The sequence below is a fragment of the Lycorma delicatula genome, chromosome 1 (assembly GCF_047948215.1).
Source record: "Lycorma delicatula isolate Av1 chromosome 1, ASM4794821v1, whole genome shotgun sequence".
NCBI classification, from domain to species: Eukaryota; Metazoa; Arthropoda; class Insecta; order Hemiptera; family Fulgoridae; genus Lycorma; species Lycorma delicatula.
Genome location: NC_134455.1, coordinates 106,131,435 through 106,157,516, shown reverse-complemented (window position 1 = coordinate 106,157,516; position 26,082 = coordinate 106,131,435). Strand labels below are relative to the sequence as shown.

General features: G+C 34.2%; 1 protein-coding gene across 1 annotated transcript in view; it reads right to left on the bottom strand.

Moving 5' to 3' along the window:
• pont (RuvB-like helicase pontin) overlaps nucleotides 1-25,870 on the bottom strand; it is a 45,341-nt gene extending 19,471 nt beyond the window's left edge. Inside the window, exons 1-5 of the mRNA XM_075358763.1 lie at nucleotides 25,646-25,870; nucleotides 19,345-19,473; nucleotides 17,457-17,631; nucleotides 6,499-6,701; nucleotides 4,766-4,934 (exon numbers count right to left, since the gene is read on the bottom strand). Coding sequence (XP_075214878.1) covers nucleotides 4,766-4,934; nucleotides 6,499-6,701; nucleotides 17,457-17,631; nucleotides 19,345-19,473; nucleotides 25,646-25,786 — 817 coding nt within the window. The 5' untranslated portion in view covers nucleotides 25,787-25,870. The remainder of the gene's footprint in view (nucleotides 1-4,765; nucleotides 4,935-6,498; nucleotides 6,702-17,456; nucleotides 17,632-19,344; nucleotides 19,474-25,645) is intronic.
• Nucleotides 25,871-26,082: the final 212 nt, after the last annotated feature.

Here is a 26,082-nt window from a genome sequence, read left to right as displayed (position 1 = left end):
AAAAATCAAAAATGGATCAGGTTAGAGATCTGTGAGACTTCTGAATTGATTTTGGCAAAGGAACAACTTTTTGAGGCGCAATGTCACATATGATGGGACATGGGTCCATCATTACATTCTGGAGTCAAAAATGGCGAGGAGTGGCGAAGGAAAAATGAGAGCTGCTCAGTAAAGGCCAAAATCAGTCTATCAGCTGGAAAATTTCTTACAATTTTTTTGACTCAAGGAAAGTTGTACTCTTTGATTTTCTCCACAATCAACAAACTGTGAATGTGGCTTACAAAAAAAAAATGTGTAGCAAAAAAAAAGAAGCCACCTATCGAAACAAAAGATGCAGGCTATGCCAATCAGAGATGTCATCCTTCTCAAATTCAACACCAAGCCACACACTGCAATTTTGACAAGGGATAAATTGGAAAAAAGCAGTGAGAAATGACCTCACTCCCTATAGTTCAGATTTGTCCCCCTGTGACTATTTTTTGTTTGCTCTCTTGAAAGAATCGCTTGAAGGGGAAATCAATAAATTAAAAAAAAAAAAAAAAATCACAGTTTATATTTGATTCACCCTCATAAGATTGAATAAATAAAGCAACATTTTCTTTTTCATAACCCATTTAATATTTTTTATAATAACATTCAAGTAAACCAGTAATAGCAAATCAAAGGGTAGTAGCAAATCAAATAGGTTTAATTAACAATTAAAAAGTTTACATGGACAAGATTTTGAAATGGACTGAGAGATCGGTTATTTAAGTAAGTACTAGGTACTCTAGCAGAGCTAAAATTTTGTGTTCGACACAATGAACTATTTCTGAGAAATAAACTTTTTAAGTTAATAATGACAAAATGGCAGGTAGCCGGTAATAAACTAAGCATTTCCATAAAACCATATATGTTGATGTAAAGTTTTTTCTTTATTTTGATGAGGGGGATCATCCCCTGAATTCTTGAAATACTTCTTATAAGAACACACACACACACACACACACACACACGATCTGATTAAAAAATACAGGAACTTTTTAAATTTTCCATACTGTACAAGTCCAATTGCAACAATTTTTTTTTTCTGTTGGTACAATTGTCCCTATGTATATTTACACTGGTAGCCATATTGAATATTAATTTATTGTTGGCTTTCGGAAAAGCTATGTGTTTTCATATGGTCTGTGCTAAAATGGACAAAGAATTTACATTAAATTTTTATTAAAGAATGAAATGAAGTGCAGCACTGCATTGGAATTGTTGAATGTTGCATTTAGTGATTCTTCTATGAACAAAACAAGTGTTAACAATTGGAACAAATATTTCCAAGAGGGCTGTAAAGACATTAAAGATGATACGCGTCCGGACTTCCCAGCATATCAAACACCAATGACAACATCGAAAAAGTGAAGAAAATGATTATGGACAATCGTTAAATCATTATCAGAGAGGTTGCTAATATGTTGGCATATCATTTGGCTTATGCTGAGCAATTTTTTTGGATGTTTTGGACCTGAAATTTGAGGCAACAAAGTGTTGAATTTTGAAAAATTCAATGTCAAATGAACATTGCTCAAGAGTTGCTGAATGAAGTGAACGATGATCCAGAACTGCTCAAACAAGTCATAACTGGTGATGAAACATGGATGTATGGGTATAATATCAAAAGTAAGACCCACCCAATTGCTCCTATGGAAGCTTCCTGAAGAGCCAAGACAAAAAAAAAGCTCGTCAAGTTTGATCGAATGTGAAGAATCTGATCTGTGTGGTGTTCTTCAATTTCAACAGCTTAGTGTACCATGAGTTCTTGTTACCAGATCATACGGTCAATAAGGAGTACTACCTGTAAGTTCTATGCTGTTTGTGTGAAGCAATCTGAAGAAAATTCCTAGATTTGTGGTGAAACAATTCATGGCAATTATACCACGACAATGCACGTGCTCACCGTTCACTGCTTGTTCATCAATTTTTGGCCAAAACAAATACCATTATGATGCCTCAACCTCCATATTCGCCAGCCACATCCACCTCTGACTTCTTCCTTATCCTCAAGCTGAAAAGAACCATGAAAGGATGACTTTTGCCATCACTGAAGAAATAAAAACAGAATCGCTGAAGAAGCTAAATACCACACTGAAAAATGCATTCCAAAATAGGATGATAATTGTTCAGACCACATTTAAAAAAAAAAAAATAATTGAATGATGATTCTTATTTGTAAATGTTAGAAAGATGGTTAATACCTCAACTACAAAAGAAAGGTTGATGGAAAATGTCTGGATACAGCAAGACGTCATCCCAATTTATTTTGCTCTTCAAGTGCATAACTTTGTAAATGAATAATTTTCAGGTCACTGAATTAATCATGGTTCACAAGCATCACCAATTAAGTTGCAATAAGACCATGTCAACATCCCAACTTTACCACATTTAACATTTAGGTCTTCATTTGAGAAATGAAGACCAATGTAACATTAATTATACTACAAATGAAGAATTGTGTAACACTGGAAGAAACCTTTCAAACCATAAGTCTGGAAATGTCTGGCAATATATCAACAATAGCATAGTGCATTCAGTCCAACGGTGCACACAGAGGAATCACTAGATATATAATTTGTAAGTACAAATGTAAATAAGAAATATTCAAAATACATACAAAATCCACAGTGTACTCTTGTATAGGGTTATAGGGACTTCTTGGAGATACTGTATAAACAAGATATATCCAGAAAGTAAGTTCTGTTAAATATTGCTGCTACAGTGCTATGACTGTGATTTTACACATATAAATTGAGTTGCCTGTAATGTTATGAAGGGAGTATTGCTATTCTTACTCAGTTGTCTAGTCTGTTCACTTCTCAATGTGTGTATATAATGTTTAAAAAAATCTAAACATCCTCCGGGGTGAAATTTGGTGTGATAAGTTTCTTTAACGCAAGGAATATTAAACAGACTGTCAAGATGTGCAAATATGCAATCTTTATAGAGAAAATTCAATGGGTAATTGTGCTGATTTATGACTGCTCACCATATGCTGTTGCCGTAATGCCATGTTTTTCTACAATCTTTTGATGGGGTAACAGTTTGATCATTCCGATACAGCTCAGACCTTCCTGCACACAGCTCTATTCCTGTGTCTTAATAACTTTCTTGCTGGCTGACAGCTCTAAGATGATGACAAAGTCAAACACGTTGTTAATATCTGGCTTACGTCACAGACAGCATCATTCTGTCACAGGCAGCATCATTCTTTGATGAAGGGATACATCATCTGGTGCCCCATTATAAGTGCCTCAACAATAGAAGGAAAAATACACCAAGGTTTGAACTTCAAAGAGTAATAAAAAATTTTATGCGAGTGTGTTCTTAATCTTTTTTAATAGTCCTTTGGAACTTACTTTCTGGATAACCCTCTCATGAATATGAATTTGAAGTATATTAAAAAGTAATTTTTTGTAATTTTATTAGTTTATGTAGAGAATAATATATTAAAATAACATGATAAGTAAAATTATATAAAATGAGGAAGAAAGAGATACAATCAGATAAATAAAATATACTAAATTAACAGCTGGTAGAAGGAATTAAATCTCTATTGCAAAGACAAGTATAAAACATCTTAATAAACTATTATTAAAATAATAAAACACTGTTTTTGGTGAAACTATTTCCATATTTGCAGACCTGTATCTATAAACATTTTCAAGGCAAGAAACCTAGCACATTTGCTAGGACTACATAAAGAAACTGTGATAAGCTAATATAAAAAGGTAACCAAATAAATGGTACATTACCTCAAAGAAAAAATACATCTAATATTTTAAGAAAATCTCCAATGATTTGTTCTTCAAACTAAGTTCTAGCAGTTCAAATTTCACAAAAATGAAAAATTCAAGTAAAACATTTTCAAGATTTATTTTTTTATCATAAATATGTTTCACTAATAACTACTAAATATTACACAAAATTTAAACATTATAATGCCAATAAACTTAAAATATCTATATTTTTTGTTAGTTTTTTAAATGGCAAAAATAAATTCAAACACTGTAGAACTGGTTCAACAAAATCTTCATTATTTCTAAAAATATTAATATATTAGATAGTACCAAATAGTAGTAATAGTATTAGATAGTATTGAATTTTTCAAAATGGATCAATTAACCAGTCTAAGCAGCCAAGTATTGCATATATGCCCAGGGTATTTCATACAGATTTCCAACTCTATGAACAAAGTTACTAGTTATGTATTTTATATATATATATATATATATATATATATATATATATAAAGTGAAAAAGTGCACTTATTCCAAAACTTTACAAAAAACGTAATCAGTACAATTATTTGAAACATTAACTACACAAGTTGGATATTAAACAACAGTGTACAATTTTTATAAGATTAGTAATATCTTATTTTTAATTTAAATTATTAGCATTATAAAGTAATATAATAAAAACCAAATTTTTTAAGAAATTCTGGAAAAATGTATTTTACATTTTATTAATGAAGAGTATTCTCAATGTTCCCAACAACTCAAGAAAGAATTTAAATATAATGTAATGAAAACGTGCAAGATGATTGAAGTAAAACTTAGGATCAGCTGTATAATAACAGTGGTTTTACATCAGCTTTTTAATCTATCTTGGAGGAACTCTGAGTACAAATCAACTTACTGCAGTAAGCTTCTTTTTTATAATTATGAAGTTAATTTACAATAAGCTACAGTTTATTGATAAGTTTGCTACCAAAAATACAAAACTAATAATTTACCAGTAATTTCTGTTTTCTTGGATTTCATAAGCTGACCCATCATAGAAAGAATATCCTGACCACCCTGTGGTCTTGCATTAGCAACATCAAGGTCATGCAGAGTTACATCCTGAATTACCTCCTTTTTCTTATGAACATCTCCTTTTGGAAGAGGAACATACTCTTCGGCCTAAAAACAGAATCATATTACAAATTAAATACAACTTAGCATAAACAATAACTATGAATACAAATTTTTACTGCACCTGAATGCTTACTTTAAACATGCTTGCGCTGCTGAAATAAGGCATGAGAATTCACATCATAAAAAAAGAAAACTTATTGGACTAATGAAAACAGCCTTGAAAGCAGTGTAACAGTAATTTCAGCTAAAAAGAAAACCATACAAAGAAACAGTTATACAGTTTAAAAAACTGTATAACTTATTACAGAAAAATTCCAATTTAATAGCAATATTAAGTTTTAAAAGAGATATTATCAATATTAATATCAAGCTAAAATTAGTAAATTCAGAAACAAAGAATCAATTCTTCAAAAAGTTTCAAAAAGTCATTAATTCTGATGCAAGAGAGTTTTGAATGTTGTTAAACATTACTTTATGCAGAAAAAATTGCCTCAGGACACCAAAGTAAAACTATAAATTTATGGTAAATCTACACGTTTGATTAGAACAGTTCATAAGCAGTTTTCAATTTTCAAAGATGTCAACCTTCTAGATGCCTTATTGAGGTCACTACTCCAGATGTGATTGGTAAAATTCACGATATGATGTTGGATGATAAAAGATTGAAGGTGCATGAAATTTCTAGTGTTGTGGATGGTTGACTGAAAGGGTGCATAACATTCTGTGTCAATGCTGGATATAAAAAAGTTATCCATAAGATGGGTGCCACAATTACTCACAGCTGACCAAAAATGAAATCATGTGAGATATTCCATGAGCAGTTTGCAGCTTTTCAGTGATTCCCACAGAATTTTAAGCTCATTTTATCAATGTAGACAAAACATGGATACACCACTAAACGTCTGAAACCAAGGAACAATCCAAACAATGGACTGCCAGCAGGGACCACCAAAGGAGATGAAGGCCATTAAGTACTTTTTATTTTTGAGCAGACTTTTAAAACCACCCTTGTATAAGAAAGACATGGTTATACGATGGGTGCCAGACTTTTGTAATTAAATGCAACACACACACACACATTACTCTAACAATTTAGATTGTCTTTAAGATATATTTAAGTAGCATAATAATAATAATAATAATTATTAATAACATGTACATGTTTATCTCTTTTTTTTTATATATTTTATTATATTAATTCTATAAATTAAAGCATTATTTTACTTCTGTTAAATGATATGTACAAAATCCTGCAAACTAGCAAGTCTTCAGATTTTTGGTTTACAGGGCAATATAAATTCTTTCTATTCGTCAGTTACAAGATTATCCTCATTAAATTGAAACATTATTCAATAATGTTATAATTACAATGTAATAAAGCAAATAAGAGCTTGTGAATTTATTTATTTTCCAGCTTTTCATGGGCCCGATAAAAAATGTAGCAGTCATGCTATTTAACATAAAGGGCTCTGAAGAAATTAATGCTATTTATTTTTTAAAGTAAATCACATAATAGACTTAAACATGTTTTAGTACAAAATATTTTTTTATCTAATAAACAAAATTTATTTTATTAAGATTTATTATACAACATAAGAAAATAACTTACCTCAAGATCAAACTCTGTAGCAAAAGTATCACTACGTCCTTGTCGTTTTACTGCTCCACTATTAGCTTCAATGTAGATAACATCCCCCGGTTCAACTTTTTCTTTGGATAATGATTCATATATACTTGGATCTAATTTTAACTGTTTTGTACCTTTGGCAGTCTTCAGACCAATTATTACATGTGATACTGTTTTTCCATATCCTAAAAAATAAAAGCTCTTTGTTGGTATACTTAATAATAATAAAACTAATCAATTCTATAATTTAGTTAGCATTGTTTTTTTTTTTTTTTTTTTTTTTTAACTAAGCCTAAGTACTTTTCAGTCAGCAACAAATGAAAATTATGGTAACAAAATCATTACGAACTGTTCTGTACAATAATAAAAATTTTGAAACTACTTTGTTATATAAACTTTTCCTTGTTTTGAGTTAGCATCTTTATCTTTTCTTCTTAGATTGTAATTCTGGTCCAGTGTTTTTGTTTTCAACCTTCTATTGTCTCTTCTTAGTAAAGGGTGTTTCAAAAAGGAACGCAACCCTATGATTAAGAAGGTAGAATTCACACATAGGTAAATATGATCTCTCTACATGTCAGTTGGCAACACTGTACTCAAGGTTAGCAGTTTGTAACAGTTGAAATGTCCTTTTTATGCACTAGTATTATACCAGTATAAATTCGTCTTTATTATATTAACCATGTCGTTTTCAAAGGATAAATATGTGCTTATTACTGAAACTTATTGGGCATATAAATCTTACAAATTAGTGAAAGACGAGTTTCAGATAAAATTTGCCAATTGTTTGGTTCCTAATAAGTCAACAATATCGCGTTTGATTAATAAATTTTGTTGAGACTGGGATTATACATGATCTGAAAAGTACAGGTCGACCATCACTGTTAACAGTAGAAGTTCTGGAGGATGTGAAAGAACGTTTGATTCACTCACTCAGAAAATCGCTCAGTTATTTCCACAGGCTGGGCTTTCACTATCTGCAGCTTTCAGGACTACTAAAAAATTAAAACTGCATGCTTATCACATTGGTATTCAAGAATTGAAAGAAATAGATCACGGAAAACATTTACAGTATTGTAATTGGTTTCATTCTCTTGATGACAACGGTACTGAAATTTTGGATCATGTTTATTTCATCAACAAGGCGTGGTTTCACTTGTATGGCTACATTAACAGCCAAAAATGGAGCACTGAAAGTCCTCATGTGTATCATGAACAACCATTATAAGCACATAAAACTGGTGTTTAGTATGCAACCACCCAGCGTTGTGTAACAGGACCTTTATTTTTTTTAAATCTGTAGATGGTATGGTTTATCACAACTTCATTGAACAGTATATTGCTATGTTAGATTTACATGAACAAGAATGTTGGTTTCAGCAGGATAACACGTCTTACTGCTAATGCAATACTGGATATGTTGCGTGAATATTTTGGCCGTTTGATATCAAAAGGATTGGCCCTTCCAAAATCTTACACCTGTAGATTTTTTCCTTTGGGAGTATTAAAAGTGTAGTTTTTAAAAACAATCCTCATACACTTAATGAATTGAAGGCTAAGTGAAATTTCAAACATTACTGAGCAAACATTATGAAAAGTGGTTGCAAATGTTACGAAATGTGTATTAACCCGCATTTAGATCACAGGAAATCATTCTGAACATCTATTGTAAAGTTATTAAAGATAATTTGAATATTGTTGTATAAGTATTTTATTAACATTAATATTTTTGTAATAAATTCATGTCATCAAAAAAAGGGGTTGTGTCCTTTTTGAAACACCCATTACAAGTTTAAGAAAAATGGAGATAAAGTAAATTTTTTTGCACTGAAATTTACCTTTATTGGTATTCTACTCTGATCACACAGCTACCTACTTTTTTTTTATTACTCTCCCTTCTCTATATAAAAAAAATAATTTCTAAAAAAAATTAATCATTTTATTTCACTCCAAATAAAAAAAACCTAGATTTCTCATGATGTATAATGGGTTTGTTTTTCTTCAGTACATTTTCAAAGATTAATCCTACAGTTAAAATCACCTCACATGCACCAATGTTCTTTCTGAACCCAAATTAATGGTCTCTCTCTGACTTACATTTTCCACTTATCACATTCTATTCCAATATCTCAGCAGGGGAATGGTGTTTGCATTAAAAAAAATGCTACTGAAAATAATCTTAGTAATTTAGACTCATATGAAGCTCCACGTTTCTTTTACAAGTATTAATCATCTACCTGAATTGCTTTATTGTTCCTACAATTATTCATTCATAACTAGAAGAGAATTTCCTTTTAATTTTAAATTTCTTCCTATTCCTCCAATACATAATAACCTAGTTTCCTTGCCATTTATGAGAACATTTTTTTGTTTTATAATGCCTGTTTATTGTAAATAATCTTCCATCACCATTTGTAATACTATTACTTTACGGTATAATTTTTCTGAAATTTATATATTTCTGAAGTTCATATATATGTTAATTTGTTTTAAATTAAAATAATTCAATAACATAGATGTATAATATGTACAGAATTTAATACAAACTGAAGATGCGGAATAACGTGAAAACTAGTTATTCCGCAAATAATTATTTGTTAAAATAAAAATAAAATAGTTATTCCGGAAGGTAATATTGTAAGTTTAACTTATCTAATTACTGTGTTTTGGTGGATTATATTTCATACAACATGAAATATACATTTATATATTGTTAACACATGCTATGCTTATATCAATGAGGGAAATGCTAGCCAGTAGATGTTGTGGGAGTCAACCTACATGCCTACAAACATGCTCTTACCCACCAAGCCAGCAGCAACACCATTCTCGGGCAAATAAAAAGAATGGTATGGCAAAGCAAGAAGGACTCAAGAAGAAGAAAAAGAAAAAGAAGTTCCTTGGCTGGCTCGACATGGGATCTTGCGACTGATACCAGCATCCCTGCTAGACTAACAAGCCTGGCCGACCCGCCATGAAGCCTGCTAGCACCAGTAGGCCTAGCAATTTTAGTCCACAGACGCCATATACACACGCGGGTCAACCTCCACACTAACGTAATGGAGCAGAATTGTGTACATGTGGAGCATCTATGCACGGTGTCTTGGCTGATTTCGGCTTATAATAAACCAAACCCAGCAGTACCCGGCGCAGATCTAGATGCCGTGCTAGAAAATTGGGATGGGCCCATGATACTCATGGGCGACCTCAACGCTAAGCACGAGTCTTGGAATAGCAATCTGACAAGTGCAAATGGCAGACTGCTATACGAAAGGGCAAGAGCACGCCGGTTAGTCGTCATAGGCTCCGAGGTGTCCACCTTCGTTCATCGAACGGGCAGTACTCGACATCACAATCATGAAGCCGGTAACAACTCCGGTCATGATTGAAACGATAGAAGACCTCAGCTCGGACCACTCCTGTATTATTGAAGTTGGGCCAAGTAGGGGGCGACCGAGACCCCCCGACTATACCCCGAAGGTCAGTGAATTGGAAAAGGTTCTATGAAACTCTCCAACGGGATTACAGACCAGCGCATCCTGAACTCCTGACCACACTGAAGGAAATCGACAACACGGTCGAACGCGTTACATCGTCAATGACCGAGGCTCTGTAAACCAGCTCTACGGAAAAGTCCACGAGGCCTATCCGTAATAATCTCCCACCTCACGTCTCTGATACTATAGCAGAAAAGCGCCGACTGAGGAGGAGATACCGAATCACCTTGTTTCCCGATGATAAAAGGGCTTTTTATATTCAAACGGACAGAGTGAAACAGCTGCTGGCACAACATCGAGAGGATTCGTGAAACGAATACCTAGCCTCGGTCTCAGACGATCACTCCTCGGTGTTCAGGCTAAACAAAAAACTACGAAAAGGAAAGAAGCCCTGCCACCCGGTTATGGGGCAACGAGGCCTTTTGGCATATTCGGAGGCGGACAGGGCGGAGGTTTTCGCCGACACACTGGAACTGATTTACTCCAAACCCTCCTCCCGCCCCGAACGACGACCACACAGCCGAGGTGGATTCCTTCCTCGTAGATTATTTAGCACAGGTGGAGGATGCCCCACTAGCAATAGGCAAAGTCGCTGAGGCGGAGGTTTCCGCTGCAATCAAAGCCACACGCCCCGACAATGCTCCGGGTGTTGAGGGGATCGGTGCCCGCGCATTCCGGAATGTTCCACCCGCTCTTATAGCGACCATAACCACAATATTCACGTCAATTTTGTACGTTGGATATTTTCCGAATTGCTGGAAAACTGCAAAGGTGGTACGCCTACCCAAACCTGGGAAAAGTCTGTTCTTTCCCCAGAATTACAGGCCAATTTACTTATTACCAGTGTTTGTCAAAACTATTCGAAAGGATTTCCCTGGAGAGACTTAGGCGACATTTGGGAAAAGGAGTACGGCCTGAGCAATTTGGGTTCAGGGCCCTCCCTGAACTCGACGGCCCTCCAACTGGTTAAAATAATCGACAGTCTTGTCGGAGGCCTATATAGAAAAGCGGTAACTGCAACCGTTTTTCTAGCTGTGGGCTTTGACAGAGCCTTTGACAAAGTTTGGCATAGAGGCTTGCTGTATAAACTCGACAATATGACGATTCCCTGTCGCTATGTCAGATTGAGACGATCTTATTTACTATACCAACAATTTGTTGTACGCGTAGGGGGAACAATCTCCTCCACCAGAGACGTAGCCGCTGGAGTACCCAAAGGAGCAGTGCTTTCGCCGTTCTTGTACACGGCCTACGTCAACGATATGCCGCTGTCGGAAGGAGTCAAAACAGCTCTATACGCAGACGACACGGCATATTATTATGAATCCGGAAGTGTATATTACGCGATCGAGAGACTCCAACGGCAACTGGATATGTTAAGAGCCGTGGCTCGATATGTGGAGAATCAAGGTCAACGGTGAAAAATCGGTGGCAGTGATGTTCACATACAAGACACGTGCTCCAGCCAGGCAGCTGGAAATCTCTGGAGAGAAAATTCCCTTTGGGAAAACAATCAAGTACCTGGGAGTAGTCCTGGACAAACGACTTACCTTAGGAGAACATGTTAAATATGTTACCCAAAGGGCAAAGGCGGTCAGGGCATCAGTATACCCAGTACTGAACAGTGCCAGCCCATATCCACTGGCGACCAAATTGCTCATTTTTCGGCTATACGTCCTGCCAATTCTACATATGCTTACCCGGCATGGGAAGCTTTGTTGAACTCCATGCTTCAAAATAAATTAGAAGCCGTCCAAAACATAGCGTTGCGGACGATATTTAGAGCACCGTGGTTCGTCAGAAACGTCACTCTTCGCTAAGATGCGGGAGTACACACCGTATCCGAGGTGGGAGTGGCGCAGGCACGCAGACTGTTCGGGAGAGCGGCCGTGTCCGAACACGGCCATCTCCGGGACATCTGCCGAGAGGACCGTACTCCACAGGATATAAGAAAACGGCCTCATGCCATATTAAACGAACCACCGTGAAGAGGCGGTATGAGTCAAAAAATGACAAAAAGGCTTAGGAGCCTCTATATTGCGTAACCTATAAATGGAAACCGCACAAAAATTCCGGCCGCGAAAGTGACCGTTTTCGCAATTAAATTTTGTTAAAACTATAAAACGCTAGACATCACCCCACACCGTCCCACGAAGAGACCACAATTTCATTTAGTCAGCATATGCGACTCCTCTGGAGAACGGGGCGCATTTCTCCCTCCAAATAACTAGAGCTCCGGTAGGCGCACTCCTGCTAGCCCATAGGTGCTGGTAACGAGGGTACTTCAGCGGATGGACTGAAGGGGAATCACACCGTGATTACTAGGCTTAAAAGCTTAGTCTATCACGGTCAGAACCAGTAAATAAATTTCATACTGGTCCATACGGATAGGAACGCAAATTACCAAATCCGTCCATAAATAAAACTTAAAATTTATAACCGCCACTAAATAACCAATGAAATTCGCCCGATAATACAAAGATACAGCAGCAAGGGACATTGTCCAGACTCTGCGATCTGTAGGGAGAAATATTGAAACTCACGCCATTCTTGCGTTCCGTTCCGCTCCAGGGTCACAGCTTTCTTTTTCCTGTTTAGCCTCTGGTAACTACCGTTTAGATAATTCTTAAGAGAATGAATGAGGATGATATGTATGAGTGTAAATGAAGTGTAGTCTTGTACATTCTCAGTTCGACCATTCCTGAGATGTGTGGTTAATTGAAACCCAACCACCAAAGAACACAAGTATCCATGATCTAGTATTCAAATCCGTGTAAAAATAACTGGCTTTACTAGGACTTGAACGCTGGAACTCTCGACTTCCAAATCAGCTGATTTGGGAAGATGCGTTCACCACTAGACCTACCCGGTGGTGTTCCAGGGTCACAGCTACGTAATTTCAAACAGCCCTTCTCAGGGTTTACCAAAATGTCCTAAGGCCTGCCATGTGAAGGGGAAGATCCTGCTACTCGGTCACCATGCGACGGTAGCCCTTATGTACTTTATTGGAAATCATCTTTTAGACCTACAGATCGATTGATGTTTCTTAGCCATCATCTTCGTTTCTGTCAAAATGCCATCGATGGAAATGCCATGAATGACATTTTCATTGGTGTAAACCCTATACACTAACATAACAAAAAACAAATGACCAAAACTACTCATATGAAATAGGTGAGCTACAAAAAATTATAAATTTTGGGCTAAATCCCCTACAACAAAAGAAAATTATATGAAAAACACTGCAAAATAACAAAACAAAAACAATTAACACCAAACAAACAAAACGCCTATCATGGCAACTAAAATGTCCAAGCGACCCTAGCCGCCTGTGTTACACACACATCCATTCCTATACACCATCCGCAACTTGCTGAATACACAAATATTTAATGAAATTCTCTACTATAAACCTTTCGGCCTGGTTTTTCCAATTTACAGTCGAATCCAAGTAAGATCCAATATTGCTGAGCTGCCTCACAACCTCTAATTGTCTGTCCTCATAACAAAGACAAACATACAAAACATGAAAAGCTCATCCATTATAACACAACTTAGATACAGGCCCAAATCAGCAAGACCAAAACAAGTCAATTTATCCCTAAAAGCATCATGGCCTGAAAGAAACTGTTTGGCATATTTATTAGGAGATACCCAAGAGATGCCTTGTAAACTCCTAACATCAGAGAAGAGACCACACTAATAACATCCAATAGTTGTCTCATCCCATCTTTTCTGCCACAATTAAAATCCACTATTCTCAAGCTCTGCAATTTTTACAGAAATCAATTCACCCGACCATTTTTTGCAAAATAATGTTGTTGACACTCAATAACCTCACGAGAGATAGTGTGATAACCCCTTATTACTATTAAAATCAAGAGGTGCTGGACCCTCAGTAAAATATCCCTATAAGTTTTATATTTTAGCCTATCTGCTCACACAGAAGCAGTATACAACATAATTTCCTCATACACACCTTTATAAAGGATACACATGGTCTTAAAAATTTAGACCTCCAATCTGGATTCATCACACGTAGAATACCAAAGAACGCATTATTGGCCTTCTTTGTGATGTATTGTAAACACTCCTTGAATCAAAACTTTTCATCAAGGAATTCGCTGAGGTATTTCTGAATCTGAACATAATGGATTTGGTGTCCTGATAGATAAACACACTTGTCACATCACTGCCAAATGGCCTTTCAGGAACATTATTGTGGTTTTATTTAGGCTGAATGCCATCTTATGCTGATCACCCCACAGCTCTAGTATCCTACAGACCTGAGAAGCCCAACGTTCAATCTCGCTCCATGTGGATCCTTCAACCAGCAGCAGCCTGCCATTGGCAAAAGTGATAACACGACAACCACTGGGCAAACTCACCCACAACAACGTTTGGTGGTTGGTAGCTCACCAGAAGTATTAAATCCCTCTAAATCATACTGGGCAAGAAACACTTCGACCACCTCACCACTCCCATCAGTATGAACACTACACCACATCAAAAATTCAGCATTTAACATCAGCACCAATAACAACTGAACCATGCTCAGAAGACCAAATAATTTTTTCCTAAGCCTTAAGATAATGTTCAACAGGATCCCAATATTGAAAATAAGAACTTACAATATACAGATGTAAGTTCTGAACAACAACATGATGGTTATCAGAGAGCTGTTGCAAGAACTTGTTTCTTTTTTGCAGAAAACAGCGGACATGCTGCCAGATCCACAGTAAAACCGCTTCCATCTTGCAAAACCCAGCAAGTCACCAGATACAATATAAGGATGTTGCAACAAGACAACATCCAACTTATGATGCAAAGCCATTTCATTTCACTCAGCTCAATGTGAACTAAATAGCATCCTGTACTGTAATTAACTGACCAAAGATAACCAATGAAGGAATTAAAATACAGCTTAACAGCTCTCAAATAAGTTCCATACTCTTTACTGTCAACAGTGCTTATGTTCTTTCCTAAAGCGTTTGCAGAACACATGATGGAGGATCAGATATTTTGAGACAATCCTCACACTTATGCCCCTCCTCACAACAGTGAGCACAAAGGGAAGGCTGATCATATAACTTAGCCCTGTGACCAAACATACAACACTTAAAACACCATTGGAAATCCATTGGCACTCCTTGACACAACATGAAACAAACTCAATGAACAGCCTACCCTCAGTAATAAAAGTTTTCATCAAAGAATGGGCCACCTCAAACACTCCAAGGTAGTGCTCTGCATCACGCCTACTCATTTTAAACAAAAATCAACATTCTGCCTTCAAAAAATCAAAAGCAGCCTTATCCAACTTGGTATTTTGGTCTCTAATAAGAGACAATAGCTCCTCCTCAACCAGATGATGATCGATATTGTAGACTATTATCTTTGGGCACCTCTTCCTTTTAGGATTGGCTATAATCAGATTTATCAACCTTTAGAGTCTGGAAATATTTTAACTGTCTCTTATCATCAGTTATTACAACAAGCCCCTTCTTAGTCTCCTTAATATTCCAAATTCTCAGGTTCAACTTCTTAGAATGCAGGACAACTTGAATGTCATCCCTCATCTCAAAACTGGATTTGGTAACACCCTCCCTCATACTGACAAACAAGATGATTGCTTTTAAGACAAACTAACATCCCTTTTGTCCTTTACAACATCCACATAACACCTCTGCTAGGCCTTATGTTGGGCTGACCAGAGAACTTCTTTCTTCTTCCATCATCTTCTTCTCCAGGTGGTGGTTGGCAAAAAATTGAAAATTCATTCTGCCATTCGCTCTTTTATAAGTGCCTGCAAGTGGTGGGGCCACAGCGCCACTGTGATGGGAGAGCTGCATGATAAGGCGAATAGGTATTTTGTCCTCCTACTGACATATGAACGACTACCACCGCATTTGCCAACATGAAGCTTGGCATGTACGAGGGTCATTCAATAATTAAACAGACGAACATTTTCAGTGAAATGCTCTATGCACGCAATTGAAACTTTTGTAAATGTTAGGTGGCAACCTTGCCAAGAATATTAGTCATCTGTTCGATTAATATTTACGTAATTAAAATCTTGGTTATGAAGGTGTGTCTACTCAAACAAATATATTTTGAAGAACAGCGTTCTGTAAACCAATTTTTACTTTCAGAAAGTGTACAACTGTCAGAAATATTCTCTCAGCTCAACAAACAATATGGCAGTAGTTGCATGAACTGTGTCAGTTTTTACGCATGGGTGGAAAAGTTTAATAGTGGGGCAAAAGCGTGATTGATCGAGTACTGCTCTGGCCGTCCGGTAACAGTGTCAACCTCAGCATCAGATTCTCATAACGATTCACTTTTCTAAGAAGACCAAAAATTTACAATTGAAAAAACTGCTGAAAAATGTCGAGTAAGTGTTGACACAACTCATTAAATCATTCAAAACAAACTGAACTGCCATAACACTTGTGCAAGGCGGGTTCCCAGAGAGCTTACCATTCATCTCAAAGCCAAGAGATTTTGCATTTGCACTGAACTCAAAAATCATTTCAATAACAAAAGTGACGCATTTTTGGACAGGATTTTAACCTGTGATGAAACTTGAGTACATCATTTTGAGCCGGAGTCCAAACCTCAAAGCATGCAGTGGAAACACCTTGAATCACCTGTCTATAAGAAATTCAATATGCAACCATCACAATATGGTAATGTCATGTTAACCATCTTTTGGAGTGCCCATAGTCCGATTTTGTGTTTATTTGGAGAAGCAATGCACTATCAACAGCTTGTACTACTCAGCCATGATTGGGAACGAAGTCAACCCTGTGTTGAAGAGGAAATGTCTGGGATGGCAGAGGAAAGGCGTGCTTCTTTTTCAAGACAACGCTCGACCTTGTAAAGCACAAGTGACACTGAAAAACTAATAGCAAAGTGGATTAGGAGCTCCTACCTAATCCTCCTTACAGCCCTGACCTTGCCCCATCAGATTTTTATCTGTTTGGTTCGATGAAAGAAGCTTTGCATGGCATAAAGTTCACAAACAATGAAGAGGTAAAGAAAAATGTACAAAAATGGCTTCGAGATCAAGGTACAGAATTCTTCACCAAAGGATAAGAAGACTTGTAAACAGATGGGACAAGTGCAGAGAAGTTGGTGGGGATTACATCGAAAAGTAAGCAAAAAAAATTGTATTTATTTAATAAACCATTTTTGCTGTTCAGCTATTTGTCTGTTTAATTATTGAACAACCCTCGTATGTATCAGCAAAACAAAATAGTTCATGTAACACAAATTTTAACTAAATTACAACATATTAATTTTTAATAAACAAACATATGTAATAATTTTTAATAAAAATGAACAAGTGTTAGAAATCTCAGGAAACACATGTTTACAATATGAATAAGACAAACACATACTTAAAATTACTTTATCCACTTAAGTAAATAAATAAAACTTTACCTCCCATTGGATTTTCTGTTTCAACTGGTGTTAATTCTGTCACTTCTCCTTCATACACTTCCTTAGTTTCCTTAATACGAAGACCAATTGCACGCCTAAAATTTTCCATCAATACTTCAGTTTTTTTAATTTCTGAACTAAACACTTCTGAACCAACCATGGGACAGAATGGTACCTAAAATGAGTTAAAAAACTGTGTAACATTTAATGTAAATAAACAAAAGTCAATGATTAATACACATAGGTAAACAGAGTAAATATCAGCAGGTGGGCAGATCAAGCGACATGATGCTACTTTTTGGGGTTGTTAACAGTATGCTATCTTCAAAGGAATTGTATACTCTCAGAGAGAATAGGTATATGAGACTTGAGAGAATAGGCTGAAGTCTATGATCGCTTATGTCACAGATGCCCAAATAGTTTCCAGTAGTTCTGGGTAGTTTAATATAGTCACCAAGCCAAGATCCACATGTACTGCAAACAGTGTTACTTGAATAGAGGTATGCTGTTGTTTTCATACAGCTGATCTGCTACATTGTTCAGGCAAAGGGTCTGGAGTATGAGAAATGCTGTGTAGTTCTTTGGCACTTTGGTTTCTCCTTCAAATCCTTGATTCCATTACAGCATATGTGTGACAAGGCAGTCACATGAATTTCAAGTAGTTTAATAAAATTACCAAACTTTCCATATAGAAGTCAAATCAACCATATTAGGGTAGGTTACAGGGTAAATTCATCAGGTTCCTTCGTATCTGTGCAAGATGGTACAATTGTACCTAACAAGATGCAGGCTGGTGTGCCAATGCAAGATGAACAAGTTGAGAGAAGCTTACATACACGAATGCCACAAGAGTCTGTCCTTGAACCGATCCTTTGGAATTTGGTGTACAATGAAGTTTTTTGAGTTACCCTTTTGCCGGATGTTATGTTGGTAGGCTATGCTGATGATATCACTTTTGTGGTGGAGGCGGTCACTAGACAGGAAGCCACCGACTAGATACGAAACTCCTACCAAGTGATTAAAAATTGGATGGCTGGGGCTGGGCTTACGCTGGCCCCAGAGGAGACAGAGGTGGTGGCGATATCGTTTGTGAAAAAGGAACCAGTGTTGAAGTTCACGCTGAAAACAAAAGGATCATCTCAAAACTGGCGATAAAATACCTTGGTCTTTGGGTAGATGCAAGGTTGACATTTGGAGCCCTGGCCATAAAGGCTGTGAGTAAGGCATAGAGGACTATGAGACTGATACCTGGTCTCCTTCCTAATTGCAGAGGTTGCTGGCCAGGGTGGCATACTCTACGATGCTACATAGGGCAGAGATACGGGTCAGTGTGATTAGACATGCCAAATACTTAGGCAGATGAACAGAAGCTGTTTAAGGATTATATCCACATATCGCACAGTCTCCAAGGAAGCGGCCAGAGCCCAGGTGGGGCATTAGCCTATAGATTTGATAATCATGCAAAAGAAAAGACTACGAGAACCTTTGCTCCTGTGGATAAAAGGCAATTAACAGCTGATATCATAGAGGAGTTGATGGAAATCTTTCAAAAGCATTGAGACAGAGGAACAAAGGGATGATGGACATACCACTTAATCAGAGACATTAGGAGCTGGTGTAGGAAAACCCATGGCTTGTTGGGATACAGTTTAATGCAGTTGTCTTAATATGTTGTACATTTATAACAAACATATTAAGATCTTTTATTTATCAACAAACTCAATATTAATAAGAAAAGATTCTTAAATAGAACATAAACCAGAATAGAATATAAACTATTAGTACAATTTTAAAAAAAAGAAAAAGTCTAAACGGGTAAATTTTGATGCAATAAATAACGTTAACAAAAACATTTGTTTGATGGAAAAAAAGTACATGTATAATTTACCTTGCTTCCAAGTTCATGAGCAATTGCCAAGGCAATAGCAGTTTTACCAGTGCCAGGTGGTCCAGCCATTAGAATTGCCCTGCCAGCCATTTTCTTTGATTTAATCATATCGACAACAATACCAGCTGCCTAAAACAAATACATGTCTGTTAATATATACATTATAAAGCAGCTGAAAAAATAATGCTCATGCCAATTAATATAATACAAATTTATTTTGTAACTGTGAGGAAATTAAGAATTAAAAAAATTACCAGTACTTGCAAGAAATCAAACTTTGATCAGTTTAATGAGGTGCCCCAGTTCAATTACACATACATATTTAGTTAATTTTTCAATATTTTACTGTATCATTTCACAACATGTTTAGTTTTTAACTAAAACATTAATAGCGATTTCAAATATTTAATATATAATTTAAATAAATAATTTAAATCCAGAAAGTAAAGCACATTTTTATAAATAAAAATGAAAATCAATTCAACAATTTTTATTTTATAAAAAATATGAATAAAACAATACTTCTAATACAATTTTTTTTCTAAATAGATTAAATTAATTGTTTTAATTTTATTTTAAAAATTAAATTCAATTATTGTTGATTTACATATAATATAAATCATATAAACTTCAATCAAGGTAATCCAATAATTTTTGTTGATCATTTTCAAGTAAAACTAGAGCCAGTTTAGCAGCACACCAATTTATTGGTTATGGCAAAGTATTTAGTTAGAATGTTTCAATTAATATTACTTAAATTGTTATATTATTTGCCTACACAGGACTTTCCAGAAATATTGTTTCTAGTGTAAATAAGATGTTACACATAGCTTCATAATATCAATTTATCTTCTGAAGGGTCTTTTAATATGTAAACAAGCAGACATATCAACTGGAAAATCAACTGAAAAACACAAGCAGTGCACTCTAACTTTGCAAATGAAGAAATTGATGAGGATTTACACATTAGTACAGAATCCTGAGGCAAAAATGAAACAATAAACTTACATTAGGGATGTTAACTAAGAATCTTTTAATATTACTGATGATCCACTGCATATTTCTGAAGATGCTAATATGAAAATTTAAAAGAAACAACAAAATGACAGATACATTCACTATAGATGTAGTTCTGATCTTTATTGATTTACCTTTTTAATTAATTGCACTCTAAAAATATTGTGACTATCCCAATTACATTTACTTATATTAACACATAAATGTTTACACATTTTATGGGTAAAGTACAAAAGATTTTTTGTTTGTGTGGTTTTTGAACAATTATCACAGTTGGTATTGAATGTGATTACACTAGTTCAATTACACATACATATTTAGTTAATTTTTCAATATTTTACTGTACTTTCATTTCACAACAGGCTTTTTAACTAAAAGAATAATAGCGATTTCAAATATTTAATGTACAATTTAAATAAATAATTTAAATCCAGAAAGTAAAGAACATTTTTATAAATAAAAATAAAAATAAGAATCAATTCAACGATTTTTATTTTATAAAAAATATGAATAAAAAGTTTTTTATATTATATACAATTTATACATCTATGTATGTAGTCATCACATAAACTCAAACATTTGTCAAACCGTGGTGCCATTTTTTATATAATTTCATTGTACACTTCTGCTGCCAAGTTCTTCAACCATTCATTAACAATTTCTGTTAAATCACTATCATCTTGTAAGTGCCTGCCTCCAAGAGCACTTTCAAATTGGCAAATAAATTACAGTCACTCAGCTCCAAGTCTGGACTATATGGTGGATGTTCAAAAAAATCCCGGTAAAACGAATTGCTGCAGCTGAGTGTGGGCGAGCATTAACATGGGCAAAAGCTCATGAAATTTCAGGAAAGAGATTCTGTAAACCATCTAACATGAAATATCTATCCACCTGCATTTTGTCATAAAATTTTTTCTTCAAATATTCAGCGATGATGGATGGTCGACCAGAACATCCATCACTGTGCACATTTGTTCATCCCACATTAAAGTAATGTACTCCTTACTTCAATCACCAGACTATTACCATAAATTTCCTTTATTTGTCTGAAAATTTCAATGCGAGTCTAAATGATTTTGCATTCAAAAAACCAATCACCTTCACATGTGTTGAGACACAGCTCCTGACATGGCTCCACACAATTCACTTGGCTCCATATGATACACGCAGTTCCTGACGGTTCACTTGGCGCCATTTATACTATATAAGCCGGCTCTGCATTAGAATCAGGCAGTCTCTGTCCATCATTTGAAGACTCATATTGTGTTTGTTACAATTCATTATTAATGTAAATTACAATAAATATAATTTATATTGAAACTGTCGGCTGCACTTGACTTCTGACGATTCAGCGGCTCTGTTCGAATGCACTCAACTCCTGTTGGCTGCACTTGGCTCTTGATGATTCAGCAGCTCCGTACAGTTCACACAGCTCTTTTCAGATGCACTCAGCTCCATAACAGTTCACAAGTTCCTGACAGATTCATGGCTCTGTTCTACTATATAAGTAGGTCATGCTTTGTCATCAGACCAGTCTTCGATCAGTTTCTAAGGAATCACTGCACTAATTACATGATGTTACATACAGACTTATAAGTTTAATAATGTTACATATATTAATTGCAAATAAAATGAATTTACATATATGTAAAACAACATTTTGAAAGCATGTAAAATAAATTCAAACATTCATACATCATAGTTTAGCTCACACTGAGGTTAGGGTGAAGGGAATTTAATGACATGGCTTTAATACCGGGACTGGAGATATGTGCCAAAGTCAAACATTCTGTATTCTCGACAACCTCATATAAAAAGTAGATTAAATTTGCTTCACTTTAAACATTTTCAGAAATATTTGTTCAAAGTAAATTTTTCTTCCACTTTTTTATATGATGTTGAAAACTGAAATACTGGAAATATTTCCAAGAAGTTGCAAACAAAGAAGATAACAATAGAAATAAATTGGCCATATTTACAAAATAGTGTGCAATGTTCTATCAAATTAAAACAGTTATAGATTGTAACATTGAAAAGGTAACAATATTAATTACATAAACATTGTATATTTAAAAGATCTAAGCTGCAAAACACTAGTTAATTTGTTTGATTTAAAGATAATTACATATAATTTTTAATTATAAATAAAATACAAATATTAAAAAACATAAACATCAAGACACAAACTACATAATTATTAGTACTACTGAATTAATAAAAAATAAATGAAATTATTAAATAATTTAATTATGTTTAAAAAAATTAATATGTATAATAGACAATACATATTTAACAATGTTCAGTTAAAAAATAATAATTAATTGAATGAAAAATAAAAGAAATCATCAGTAGAAATAAAAACTAACCTGCATCTAAATATAGTTGCTTAAATCGTGAAACCCCTACTCTACATAGTAAATACTATAATCATAACAGTAATATGTTTACAGGCCAACAGAAAGCCTAAAATAAAACATCTTTTAAATACAGGCCTGGTTGACTTGGAAAAATTTTGTGACAATTTATTTTATTTTCAGAACATCATCGCTTCTGATTTTTCATTTGCCAGGGAAGACAGTGATTCATTGTACAACGAAAATCTTTGCTTTGATAGTCCATATTCTTGGCAGCACAATACATCGATGATCTTCAAAGAATTGATTGGTCAACAGTATCAGCGGTATAGAAAAAAGGATTTTGCAACATTAATTAAATTGTGTGGGCACTAAGTTTATTTTACCACTTGACAATAAAAAGGGAAGTTAGAAACAACAAAGATATCTTCCATATCATGGCTGCACTTTACAACTGCCTCTGGAGTTGTGATTTGCAGAACTACATTCATAATTCAACAGGTCATTCACCAATCATTCATTCACCATGATAATACTTTTGGGAAAATTTGAATTCAAATACCCATAAACCACTGTTCAAAAACCAATTTTCACTTCCTAATGTGTTACTATTAATGGTCAGCCTTTTCCAGCCAGAGTTTACACCCCAGTTGACAAACCTTTTTAGCACATAAAAAATAGTACATTAACCTGGGACATTAACATTAATGTAGGACATTAACTTACATTAATGTCCAACATTAATCCAAATTTTATCTAGATAATAAACTCTTACACTTTTCAAAAAAATCACTTAATTTCTCTAAACTTTCTAAGCCATAAAATATTATTTTCACGTTCAATCAATAATAATATTATCACTCAATGTTAAAACGAGGTTGGCACAAAAACACAGGGTAAATTACAATTAATGAGAATAACACTAAATAAAACTGTTATAAAAACCTGTATTATACTGTATGGAGTAACACAATAATCTAGACTGACATACTTTCTTTCACTTAACTGAATAATAATGGAGTGAAGCATTACAAATAATGCTAATATTATTAAACATCAATAATAAAGACTAAACAAAATTTTTAATTGCTTATCATCGATATGTCATAGCTCCCCAGACGTAATAACTTATAGTACATTATTATAAGCATAAAACAATAACTGTACTTGCACATGAGAGTGACAGAGTGACTAAACCTATACTACTGAGGTATTATTCATACATGCTGAATTCATATTTGTATTTGCTGCATGATTTCATGATTAAAGGGATTGCAATATTTTCAGATTTACATGTGTAGACTTTAAGTAAAAGAAGATATGCAATTGATAAATTACAAGCAACACACATATCAGACCATTCTTATCATGTTTGTTTTTGTTGTGTTATTCAAAGCCATATCCCTTGAACTAAAATCAAATTTTCAAGGAGAATAAGAGATATTAATGTGTTACCCACAAAAAAATTTCTAATGGTAGAAACCAATCCCTAATAATTGATATGATATGTTTACAATTTGATTAGGGGATGGATCATTCCTCAGTTGTCCATTTTAGACCAAAAATAAATTTCAAAACCAACATAATAAAATACAGTAAATTAATAAATGTTACATTACTTACAAGAAAATAGTTAAAAGACACATAAATACAACACAAATAACTTTAATTTCATCCACATTTACACGAAACAATTATCATAATGTCTACAGATTATAGACATGTGCCTCATTTTTATAAGATAATTTCCAAAATAACTAGTAGAAGAATGGGATAAAAAAAATTGTGAATTACTCCAAATGAACTAAAGAAACAACAATGAGCATATGCCACTAACATTTATAATGTAATTAAACAAAACGACCCATGGTATATACAAGCATCAGTTTTTGATATAATCACATTCATAATCCACCATAACCACTTGGGATTAGTCTTTAAAGTGTTAAATATTAAAAAGTAAATAATGTACTGAAAATTTTAAAAACTTCATAATAAATTCTATAATTAATAAGTTTTATCATATTAAGTAAGTTCATAATTTATTATCAAGATAGCCAGGTTTTTGCTGGAATGAGCAAAGAATGTGAGGTCAATGCAACATTGTATTCTATACAGATTGTGTTTGCACATGCATCCATCACACACAAACATACATATATATATACTTGGTAAATACAGCATTACTTGTCATTATATTATCAAACAAGTTATATCATTGACTGAAACAATATCACCAATTATTCGTTTTCAATTTTCTTTCATTAATCGATAAGTATGGTTAGAAAAATTAACCATACTTAACATATCGATGATAAGCAATTAAAAATTTTGTTTAGTCTTTGTTATTGATGTTTAAAAGTAATGGAAGTTTTAATTTTTTTAAATTATAAATTTAAAAATCTTACAAGAATGTGGAATTTTTTTTCTTAATTAAACATGCTTTTTTACTATTTTAACAATAGTGAAAAACTTTTAAAAAGCTAAGTTAGTCCTAATGCTGAAAAGAATACGTAACTACTTGCTGGACAATATATTACGAACAACATTAGAAAAAGAGGTTAAGTCTTTTTTTAGCTTAGTGCAAAGTTTAAATGAAAAATTTAAAACAAGGAATTTAATGTTACTTTATAAATTAATAAGATATTAGCATATATTGCGTACTTATATATTTTTCAGATTATTTATAAAAACAAAATTTACATTATAAATAGTTGTACCACATCCTACATTTAATATCAACTTTATCTTGTCCACATGTCACATAATCCTACAGAAATGTAACGGCAATCTAAATAAATACTTAATCATTACAGTTTACTTAGCAAAACGACCCCCAAATATATGGTTTAAATCTAAATACGGTATGTGTGATAATATGATTAAATGCTGTTTGTAATTAAAAATAAACAACGCCGGTTAACGCTCACCTCTCTAGCATTTTCCTGGCCGACCAAACCACTAGCCATTTGTATTGCAATACCACTATCATCTAATCCTAAACCTTTTATGTGGCTGTGCGTAGATATTCTTTGAGTTTTAACAGTACTCTTCACTTCTTCAATCTTCATTTTTTACAACTAATCTTACACAACACGACGCGGTAACAAAACCTAACCTATCAATCGCACTGCGTAAGTAACCATGACGACTATTAGCCAACCTAATGGTACCTAAAGCGCCAACACAATATTCAGTTTTTATATGGTTAAAACAAAATTTTTATATGGTTAAAAAATTGCTGCTAAGTTATAAGAAAATTTACTTTTTTGGAATATTACATTTCAAGTTAATTCTTCACAAACAAGTAGTATGAAAAATTAGCAGATAACAAAATTTTAATATGTAAAGTAATGTGAAATATATA